Below are 11,403 nucleotides of genomic sequence, written 5' to 3'. Positions count from 1 at the left end.
AAAATGAATAAACATATAACATGTATAAGTGTTCACACCTGAAAGGCACTTGTAAGGAGATGACCTACAACGGGCTGTCAAATACAGCAAGAGTGTTGGAAACCAGTCTACTCGAGAGAGAAAAACTAAAACCCCGTAATATTAGAACTGGGTATCTAATGGGAATTCAAGATTTGCAGTGCATGTAGAGGTTTAATGTGTGCACGGTTGGCACACATCAACAGTATTCAAACACCAGCATGCATATCTCACTGTTAAAAACATATATCTACCAAAGAGAACCGGGTTCTTTAGCAAAATGTTCGATTATTGAACTGTGGCAGGGAATGCCGAAGTCTGGAGAGTAAGAAATTGCGCAAACAATGGTGTAAACATGTCAAAGGGCACAGAAGCCACCTAGACTGGTTTTACACTAGCCAAATTATGTAACTGTAAGCATAAAAGTAACGAGGATAGTAATGTTTACCCCCTGAATAAAACAGTAAGTTCAAAGTTTGGTTAGAAACAAGAGGCGCTTTAAAACTAGTTTCCCACAAAGGAAGCACCCAAAACTTGGTATCACAGTAAAAAAATCCCAGCACATACTATCTTACTCCCTGACCAAGGCAACACTGTCAGCATCAGCAATAGGGTGAAATTCTTAATTCATGACAGGGTAGCGGATGCAGGAATATTGTCAACAATAGACCTCATCCTGAACAGTCAACAGACAAAACTTCCATCATTTTCAAGTCCAAAAGCTAAGCCAAGCACAGAAGCATACCATCCATCATAGGGTCCGGGAACTAAGGCCGGAGTGTCACCGTGAGTTAGATGCCACACTGCCAGCAAGGTACTATCATGAGAACAGATACAAGCAGTAAAGTCAAGGAAAATGAGGGAACTTGTTCCAGGCTGACGTGAACTGCGGACCTCTGCTGCAGCAGCACACCCTGAATACAGGGCTTTCTTATTTTAAGTACACTGTAGGTATTAGGCCAGCACAGATGGCATAGGTCTGAGGCCTAAACAGTAGTACCATGTCCATGTTGATTTTCTAACTTTAATGGTTGCATTGTTGAGAGAAAATACTTTTTTGAAGAAAAGAAAAAGTAAAATACTGAGGTGACAACATGTCAATTTATTAGAAAAAAGTGTAAGATTTTCAATCTGTTAATATTTTACTTGTAAGCTTTTCACACATTTCAATTTTTTTTTTTTTAAGAATTAAAAAACAGAGGATGCAAGACTTTTTTTCTAGACCACCTTATCTGAATCTTTCAAATGAAATGAAGCCACTGACTAATACTCAGGGGCCTCAATTGTCTTCTGACATTAAGAGGCAATTAACTCTTCTGTTGTTAGGGTTTTATCATTTTTCAATTTCTTGACATAATCACGTAGGCAGCACCAAACCAGTTAGAACTTTTCATTAACTCAAGTTATCCAAAGTACTTCAGTGTACTTTTTTTTCCTTTCTTAAAATTTCCAGTTCTGTCCTATCCGTGAACAGACAAGCATATTTAGACAAAGGGTATACAACTCTTACTCAGAAATTTACTCAACATTATTTTTACATCACACACACACACACACAAAAAATATTTTTTCATGAAGGCACCTTTTTCATTTCATATGATTTGTACTCCAATGTTTTTGTAGTAAAAATACAATTAAATATGAAATTAGGAAAATGTAGCCTATAAAACTTACTGCAGAGCAGTAAAAGTTATCATCTATCCACATTAGAGTTGCTCTGTCTCCTGGGCAAACCATATCTGAATGTAATCGTTTACAACCATATTGAAATACACTTGGCAATCTTTTAACTGTAGACACCGGCTGCTCCATCCTTCTCATCATCAACTGCATTAAGTTGCCAGCACCTGCCGGGATCCACGAGACAGAGAAACACTAAGCAATAGCAGTCATTTCTCAAGGTTAGAGAAATCTGGTCCGCCCTTCGTGTAGTTCCCTGAGATTTCTGCTCCACTAAAGTCAAAACCAGGATTCTGAAAGACACAAAATATTAAAACTTACAAGGATACGCTGAATTCATAATTGACAAAAAACAAAAACAAAAAAGTCAAAAAACAAGAAACAATATCAAACTTGAACTCACCTAAGGTAAAACTAAAACTAAGAGGCCACTCCAGCTTTCAGACTATAAACACTTATTAGAGTGACACCTGCCCCTGTGTGAGCATCATAAAAACTGTATGAAGAAACATTCCTTTCCATTTCACAAACAAATAAAATCTGCTTATTTGTATAAACACATTTTAAAAGCTTTTTTCCTTCCCGGAGGGCACATTATGGACTGAACACAGCCCTCTTGCAAACTAAGCAAGTACTTATGCTGAGCTTTTTCATTTTAAATTTAATTTTAAATTCTGAGACATGGTGTGGCTTTATCACCCAGGCTGGCCTTGAACTTGAGGTTCTCTTGTCTCACCCTCCCAAGTGGCTAGAACGAAGGTCAGTATCACCAAGCTCAACTAATAGTGAGCGGTGTTTTGAAGCTTACTGTATGCCATGCAGAGTTCTAAGAGTGATATTTATACTAGCATATTGATACATATTATATATTATGGAGTACTCATTCAAGCTTTAAGACTTTTCAGGGGAAATTTCATTTCTTTAATGGGCCTTTTTTGAACTACTATTTGGAAAATACCATTTAAACAAATGTGGACTTCAAAAATTAGCAAATAAGTTGTTCTAGAGGAGCTTACATTGTAGCAGGGAAATACAAATAAGAAACCATAAACACAGAGCACAGAACTTGGAAACCTGATTTGCCCAAGAGCCAGGTAATAATCACTCTAGGCTCTGCAGAGGACATGAACTGTCTCACTCAATTACAAGAAACGCTGTGTGTAAGATAACATCCTGAGGAGTAAACACAGGCATGTCTCAGGAAAACCTGTGGAGACATGGTTAGGGTTAGGAGGCCGAATTTCCTCAAACCACATTTTGCCAAATTTTAACAACCAAGTGTTAAAGCTTGTAAGTGCTATAAAAAAGATAAACAGGAAGTATGGTTGGAGAAATAACTAGGAGAGAAAATTATAGACTTTAATGGGATAGTCAAAATGTGGATTTTTATTTGTTTGGTTTGGTTTTTGCTTTTAGAGATGGAGTTTCTCTGTAATATTCCTGGCTGTCCTAGAACTCACTCTGTAGACCAGGCTGGCCTTGAACTCAGAAAATCTGCCTGTCTCCCAAGTGCTGGGATTAAAGGCGTGCACCACCACTGCCCAGTGTCAAAATGTGTTTCACTGAGCAATAAGCTGAAAGCTACAGAACTCTCCAGCCAGAATCAACGCAGAGCCAAGCATGCTGGTACATACCTTTAAGACCAGTACTTAGGAGGCAGAACTCTTTAGGTTGAAGGTCAGCCTGCTACATACACAGTGAGACAGTTTCAGAAAAACAAAAAGGGAAAAACAAAGGAAGGGTAGGGCAAGAAAGTACATCAATGACCCCATTAAGAGAAGGAAGAACCTGGAGAAGTCTGGAGAAGAACAATGCATGATCTGACTTGCCCTATCAGGACTTCTGCCATTGCTACTGTCCGAGGACTGCTTGTAAGAGTCCAGGAGGTGAGTTAGCACTTTATTCAGAGTAATCCAGACCAGAATGCAAGCAGATGGGGCAGTGTGAAGTGGTGGCACTGTGAATGGGAGTGGAAGGCAATGTAATGAGACTTCCTACAAGTCGCCTGGAGGGTGTGCAGGAAGGCATGCAGGACTAAGGTAGACATCAGGTGTCTCCTTCATTTGTTCTTCCTGCTTCTGATATTGAGGGAGTGTCTCTCAAGAAACCTCAAACTCCCACATTCTAGGTACTGCAGCCAGCTAGCTCGCCTGGGATCCTTTTTCCCTGCCTCAGGAGCACTGGGCTCTAAGGCAGCCACCATATCAGTGCAGTTTCTGCATGGTTTCTGGGGATCCTCTAGTAGGCCTTTGGTCCTCATGCTTGCATGGTAAGTGCCATAGCCGCTGGGCTTTCTCTGACCCCCTCCTCCCAACCCTAAATCATGAACAACTAGTCTCCATTAACTACAATAAAAAGTAGAATAAATGTGGGAGCAAAATTAGATTGCTCACCTTGGACATGAAACGTCTGGCAGACAGAAAAATGAGTATATGCAACAAGGAACTGAGAAGTCTAGGTCAGACATATACCTGGAAGTCAGCATGATGCCGGTAGAAACTACCACTAAAAAAGGCCGATCAAGAGGCAGAGGCAAGAGGTGGAGAATCCAATGAAGGGAAGGCTCCCTTTCATACTATGAACCCACAGTGGTCCAGTTCTTTAGGTTTGTTATTCATGAATTACTGGTGTGCGTTCAGCAATCGGTCCTACAGAAATGCATACATTTGTGAAATTTGAAACCTACATAATAAGCAATTTTCTAACCATTCACTTTAAAATTCACCTAAAAGGCTTTTTACACCTTTGTATAGCTTATGAATCAATCCTTGTGCGTTTGAATGGAGTATCTGTACATACTCACTCCCACATCTGACTTACTTCTTTCTGGAATCGCTCTAATGTAAGTTTTCTCTGCATTTGGTCTTGCACCCAGGGGTCAGCTGCATATTCAGACTCTAAAAGAGAAGTCCAACAGTTTGCTGCATCTCTCTTGGTTTTTGTCAGGACAATGCGGACCATTTTTCTATCCTCTAAGATAAAAAGAAAGTAGTTACAGAGAAATTACAGAGCATCATTAAACATTGTATTTTCCAAAGGCTATTAGGTAGTATTTTTTTGTTTTTGTTTGTTTGTTTAAAGTTTATTTATTATTATACATAAGTATACTGTAACTGTCTTCAAACATGCCAGAAGAGGGCATCAGATCTCATTACGGGTGGTTGTGAGCCACCATGTGGTTTGCTGAGACTGAACTCACAACCTTCAAAAGGGCAGTCAGTCTTAACTGCTGAGCCATCTCACCAGCCCCCTATTAGGTAGTTTTGATAGACAAATGCTCTCAACACGTTTTTCTCCATCTTTCACAGCTACAAAGACAAGACTTAATATAAAGGAGAAATGATACCGTGATCCAATTTTTAAGTGTATGAACCATAACAGATTTCTCTTACCCAAAGTCCATGTTCCTTCATCAGCAATTGTAGAATCAAACAATTTCCCCTGGAAAAATCAACATAACATAATAGAATTACAGTATGTCATTAAACTTTATAAATTCTCATCATTAAGATTTGGCTCATTTCACGCTAAGACACATCTTAGGCCAAGTTCCCCTATCTGTAGGTGCTCAACTTTGAACTTTCGCCTAATCAGAGTCCAGTTTACAAATCTGACAACTATACCATGGAAGAAACACACAGGAACCACCACCACTACACAATCAGGAGAAGACACAGGGACCACCACCACTACACAATCAGGAGAAGACATACTACTCTTTATGCTAGAATGCAACATAACATATAAAATGCTTTACCAATTAATATGAACAAGACAGGGACTCCTACTAAAACTAGAAAAAAATGTTCTAATTTTTGTTTTCCTTCTTTCTTTTGTGTTTTGTTTTGCATTTTTTAAGGTGGTGGGTGTTCCCTGTGTAGCCCTGGCTGCCCAGGAACTTGCTCTATAGACCAAGAGCCTCAAACTCACAGAAATCTTGTCTCTGCCTCCTGAGTGCTAGTATTAAAGATGTGTACAGCCACCACCTGGTGAGTTTTTTTGTTTTCTTGAAGCAGAGTCTGTCAGTCCTCAAACTGTTCATCTCAACCTCTTTCAAGGTCACATATCAGATATCCTACATACCAGATATTTAATGACAGATTCATAAATGCAAAATTACAGTTATGAAGTATCAAGGACAGTTTTTATTGTTGGGGGCCACCACAACATGAGGAACTTTTTTTTTTATTATTTTGTTTTTCAAGACGGGGTTTCTCAGTATAGCCCTGGCTGTCCTGGAACTCACTTTGTAGACCAGGCTGACCTCGAACTCAGAAATCCACCTGCCTCTGCCTCTGGGATTAAAGGCGTGCGCCATCACGCCCGGCCATGAGGAACTTTATTAATGGATCAAAGCATCACGGAGCTGGCTTAGTACATCTGGCTTGCTGGCCTAATTCGCAGAGATCTACCTGCCTATGGTTCCCAAATGCTGGGATTAAAAGTGTGCGCCACAACACCTGCCTTAAAAGTGCTCTCTCTTTTAAAGTCAATGTTATTAAAGCTAGTTCGATCTCTTTTGAGAAGCTGGCATTAGAAAAGGCCAGTTTCTTAAAAAGGTTCAAATCACATATTGCAGAAATTGGTGTCCAATTAGCTGTTGACTAATTTTTCTTCTCCTGGCCAAGGTTACAAAACACAGTATCATGTCTCCGTTCACCACTACACTACATAGTCATCTTCCAACAGGCTAGGCATCTAATCTAGGTGTAGTCTAATTGTTATGTGAGTCTCAATAAATTCTTAACCAAAAACGGGGAAATGTGACCAGATTAAAAAATTGGTGAAATTAAGTAACTTCACACACTTTTTCACTATCATGAAGATCAACATGCAAGAAACTTATTATTTAGAAAACCAATCTGACATCTTTGAATCCTCATCCCATTACCCTAGCCTTGCTTGTAAGTACCTGTATTAGCCTACACATCATGAACAGAGTTCAGAATCCTTTTGTCTAGTCTCTGGGACCTCCATCGGTGCCCAGAAGACGCATATTCGTTCTTTTGACCTACTTAGCCTTCTGTCAGCAGGAACTCCGGAGGAAACAAAAGCACCCCAAACCTATTTTAGAAATAAAGTGGAGAACAAATCTTTCGAGTTCTACCCGCGCAAGATCTGCTCTGTGGGTGCAGTGCTCCGTGGAGACCCCTCGCCAGAACAATTTACCACTTCTTTCTACCAGCCAGGAACTAACCTTGCCACACCCAGCAGTCATCCCTCTGACACCGTGAATTTTAGGGCTCGGGGTGCGGGAAAGCCAGAAGAAAGAACTCGGGACAAGCCCTGGCTTGCTACCTTGAGGATCTCGCGGCCACCCACGGCCAGAGCCACGTGCCGACTCTGCAGGCCGCACTGGATGTCCTGCGCGCGAGTGCCCGGGGGCACCTGGACTTCAATGAACACCTCCTCCAGGGTCTGGTACCACTGTCCCCACGGAGTCCCGCAAGGAACCACCCCGCTGCGCTCCTCAAACGGGGCGGACATTCTGAAGGCGCCACGCAGGCACAGGGCTCCGGGAGAGCAGTACACCGGCGGGACTAGGCTCTGGGCTTGCCCTCGGCGCCTTGGGGTCACTGCACATGCGCAAGAGTCCAAACTGGCGTGTCCGAGTGTGCAAAATTCTCCCTTTCAGAGCCCATTTAAGACACTCGTGAGCCCTGGTGAAATCGACCGAAGCCTAGAGATGTTGACATCCAAAGAACACTGACGCCGGAACAAAGGAGAAAAGTGCCTGCGATCTTTAAACCTGTTGTGACGCTAAAATTCCGACGGGCCTGTGAAGTGCGCTTGCGCGAACTGTGCTACCCTGTAAAGCTGAGTAAAACCAGAAGTGATTGGACAGAGCTGTTTGAGGCGACGATCAGGAGCCTCTTATTGGCTGCTAGCTTAAACTTACAAACCTTCCGATTGGGCGGCGGTAGGAATCTCGTGCGCATGCTCTTTGGCTCATGCAGGATTGGCCAGATAGGTTTAGGTTTTCTGATTGGCTGAGGGGGAAAGTTGGGGTAAATTTGAATTCAGGCGAGCTGACAGTTTGCTGGGGCGTTTGATTGCTGTCGCACCTGGACCCAGGCGTCAGAATGTCCTTTCCTAAGGCGCCCCTGAAGAGATTCAATGACCCTTCGGGTACGTACGGGTGCGGGAACAGGGTGGGAAGGGGATGTGCCCTCGTTTCCCAGTCTTTCAAAAGCCAGATTAGGGCTGGGGCGGTGTTTGTTTTTCTCCAAATTCACGCAGTAGACACCTGGCTAGCGCAGTGTGGGATGGTAGAGACGCGGCCCTGCGTGTAATGAGGTCATCCCCGCACACAGCGAGTCTTCAAGCGTGAGATTCCAAAATATGCCATCAACACCATGGACAAACCACAGCTGGTTGAAGGGGATTAGGAGTTGGCAGGCACGACTTACTTTTCTTTTCAAAAGGAAGTTACTCTCTTTAGAATTTTCTGCATTGACATTGCATTCAGATATAAAAGCATGAAGACTGAGAAATCTGTTCAGTAAAGACAGCTGCCCACGGATTCTTTTCCACTCGCGAAACAATTCTTTGGAATTTCTTTTTTAATATTTTATTTTTTTAAGGTTGTTTTATTGACATGAGTATACTGCTACTGTTCTCAGACACACCAGAGGAGGGCCTCAGATTCCATTACAGATGGTTGTGAGCCACCATGTGGTTGCTGGGATTTGAACTCATGACCTTTGGAAGTGCAGTCAGTGCACTTACCCACTGAGCCATCTCATGAAACAATTCTTAAGTAATGTTCAGCATTTTAACAATAGAATACCAGAACTTGGTGTGTAGATGGCAGAGTAAATTGAGTGTAGATGGTGATAGCATTTAAACAGTTAGAATAAAGTAATTTTTAATGTTTTCACCTGTAAGACATTTCCAGACCTAGTGGCCTGCGCTACATAGACTGTCAGTGACTCACACCAACAACAAATTAATAGCATGTTGGAAGAAAACGAAAAATGAGACTGAAATCTACTCAATATTATGAAACTAAATTGGCAGAAATGGAGTGGGAACCCAGGCTTCCAAGGATATATGCTCTGCTCTTAAGGACTGAGGTTTATGAACAAGTAACTGGAGCCTTGGGTGTGAGGTGATAGATGCTAACTGTGCAGCTGTACTGTTGTAAGGTCTATATGTTATTCCTTTGAACAGCCAGACGAGAAAAGTACCAAAGTTGTACTCTTTACAAATGAGAACCTTGAGGGAGTTTCTGACTGTATTATGCAGCCAGCAAGTAAGTGATGGAGTGGAAGATGAAAGGCCAGTTAATATCCTCTGTAGCCTGTACTGGTTAGTAGTCTATCTGATTTCTATCCACGTTCCTCCATTCACAAGGTCAAGTGAGTGATCAGACACAGCCATCTCCATGGCCACACCATTTCCAGGGGACTCAGACAACTTAGGTTCTACAGAACAGGGTAGATGAGATGTTTTTGTTTTGAGACAAGGTCTCTTGTAGCACAGGCTAGCCTTATACTCCTGCTGCCACCTCCCAAGTACTGAAACTTAAGAGACCTGCACAAAACACATGGCTCAGCTGCTGTTTGGTTTTAAGGAGCAGTAGTTAAGGCTTACAGTGTCAAACATGATATGTCAGATATTTAATATTTAAAAGTCCATGGCAGCTTTTTCTACCTCAAGGAAACTTAAAGCATCCTGGGATAAAGGAGCGAATCTAATGGTTTTTGGTTTGGTTTTGTGTGTGTGTGTGTGTGTATGTGTTCTTCCTATGTCTACAAAGTGTCTGGCATTCCGTATTACAGTGTTTTCTGTAGCTTGTCAGACACAGGTGATTTTGAGTCCTCCTGTGGCTAATTACAAAAGCCTAGTCCATTCTCACATCCCAAACAAGATATTTTTTTCTATACTGCTCAACATAACTATGAGCTAAATACTAGAAGAATAGAAGCTACTCCAAAATTGCAAGCACTTAAGTCTAATGTAGAGATAAAGTAAATAAATCCTTATGAAAGCATAATAAGTTGTTAGGAATTATAGACAATGCGATGAGAATTTTCTAGCCTGATTTTTTTTGAGGATTCTGCAAAAGCTAGATGGCCACATTGAGATCTGGAAGGTGAATGAGAATGGGCTGAACAAAATTGAAAGTAGATTATAAATTCTATAAGAGAGCAGGCTGAGCAAGCCAAGGGAAGCAAGCCAGTGAAGACCATCCCTCCATGGCCTCTGCATCAGCTCCTGCTTCCTGACCTGCTTGAGTTCCAGTCCTGACTTCCTTTGGTGATGAATAGCAATGTGGAAGAGTAAGCTGAATAAACCCTTTCCTCCCGAACTTGTTCCTTGGTCATGATGTTTATGCAGGAATAGAAACCCTGACTAAACTAAATTGGTAACAACATAGTGAAGTATTCCTGTGACAGCCTGACCATGTTTTCTGGAGGACTGTGGAAGGAATTTGGAACTTTGGGCTAGAAGAACCATTGGGATGTTAAGAGCTCTGTGGGATGTTGTGTAGGAGCTTGGAAGATAATGTTGAGAACAGCACAGAAGATAGAGGCCTGGCTTGTGAAATTTCAGAGGGAAGATTAAAGACTCTTATCGGGGCTGTTGCTGTATTGATTGTGATGGTTCTGTGGTTTTGGTTAGCTGGGGCTGAAGAATCAGCTGTGATTAACAAGATACCAGAACTACTAAATCGAAACTTTTGCATTACTGGGACTATTGGTGCTGGTTAGCTGGAGCTAAGAGATTAGCAGTGATTAAGAAGGAACCAGCACCAATTGAGGTAAAATCTTCTAGGAAGTGTTTTCTGAGAGGACAGAGACTGTGTTCCAGAGATAACCAAGGTTGTACCTTGTGTTGTGGCTGGACTTGGTAATGTGTAAGAGTCACCTACATGGTACTGGTTTTGAAGGCATGAAGGGATCATGCTGAGGCTTTGCACTGTGAGAGGCCATGGAACGTCATTGGTGAAGGTGCAGTCTCAGTTGCAATTAATGGCCCAGGACTGAAATGGTCATGCAAAGTAGTTGAGGCTTGGCACCATGAAGAGAGGCTATTGGTGAAGCCTAGTTACATACAGCAAGACAGCAGTGTTTTGGAGATGACAGTACCATGAGATGACCACCAAGAACAGCAGCAGCAGTGGAGTACAGGCATCTGGAGCCTAGAAGACTAGGTATGTGCTACATAGGGCATGGCTGGAGAAGTGACCCAAGCCCTTGGAGGAGCCCAGAAGATCATGAGTTGGATCCCAGACATTTGATGGTTGTAGTTTGATTTTGCTTTTGATTGTGACTGTGTCCTGATATTTTTCCCTCCTGAAGGAAGAAAGTATTTTAGTGGAGCCCACAGTTAACAGACTTTTAATTTTAAAAGATATTGGACATTTTAAAGGGATTGAACCTTTAATATGTAAAGACTGTGACTTTTCATGTTATTTAGATCTTGGGGATTAATAAGAAAATAAGGGTTGAGGTTTAATAGTGATGTGTTTGTGTGCCAAGTTGACAAGGGGTCAGTTGTACTGGCTGGTTTTGTGTGTCAAATTGACACAGGCTCGAGTTATCACAGAGAAACGAGCTTCCGGTGAGGAAATGCCTCCATGAGATCCAGCTGTAAGGCATTTTCTCAACTAGTGATCAAGGGGGAAAGGCCCCTTGTGGGTGGGACCATCCCTGGGCTGGTAGTCTTGGGTTCTATAAGAGAGCAGGCTGAGCAAGC

The 11,403-nt window shown here is 42.1% G+C and overlaps 2 protein-coding genes across 3 annotated transcripts in view; one reads left to right on the top strand and one right to left on the bottom strand.

Annotated features, from left to right (window-relative positions):
* Positions 1 to 1,100: 1,100 nt before the first annotated feature.
* Positions 1,101 to 7,491, bottom strand: Nudcd2 (NudC domain containing 2). Of its 2 annotated transcripts, none has more exons than XM_021176991.2 (4): positions 6,997 to 7,491; positions 5,091 to 5,139; positions 4,519 to 4,595; positions 1,101 to 1,991 (listed from the first exon to the last, which is right to left on the bottom strand). In XM_021176991.2, the coding sequence occupies exons 1-4, from the start codon at positions 7,183 to 7,185 to the stop codon at positions 1,908 to 1,910; spliced, it is 399 nt and encodes a 132-aa protein (XP_021032650.1). In that variant the 5' UTR covers positions 7,186 to 7,491; the 3' UTR covers positions 1,101 to 1,907. The 2 variants fall into 2 exon arrangements, with proteins under 2 accessions (XP_021032650.1, XP_021032649.1); XM_021176990.2 differs by having other exon boundaries at positions 4,519 to 4,670; positions 6,997 to 7,489.
* A 240-nt stretch (positions 7,492 to 7,731) lies between these two features.
* Positions 7,732 to 11,403, top strand: part of Hmmr (hyaluronan mediated motility receptor) — a 33,561-nt gene continuing 29,889 nt past the window's right edge. Inside the window, exon 1 of the mRNA XM_021175487.2 lies at positions 7,732 to 7,827. Coding sequence (XP_021031146.1) covers positions 7,782 to 7,827 — 46 coding nt within the window. The 5' untranslated portion in view covers positions 7,732 to 7,781. The remainder of the gene's footprint in view (positions 7,828 to 11,403) is intronic.

Source organism: Mus caroli, chromosome 11, assembly GCF_900094665.2.
Source record: "Mus caroli chromosome 11, CAROLI_EIJ_v1.1, whole genome shotgun sequence".
NCBI lineage: Eukaryota > Metazoa > Chordata > Mammalia > Rodentia > Muridae > Mus > Mus caroli.
Note: the sequence above shows the minus strand (reverse complement) of the source record. Positions and strands in the feature narration are given on the sequence as shown.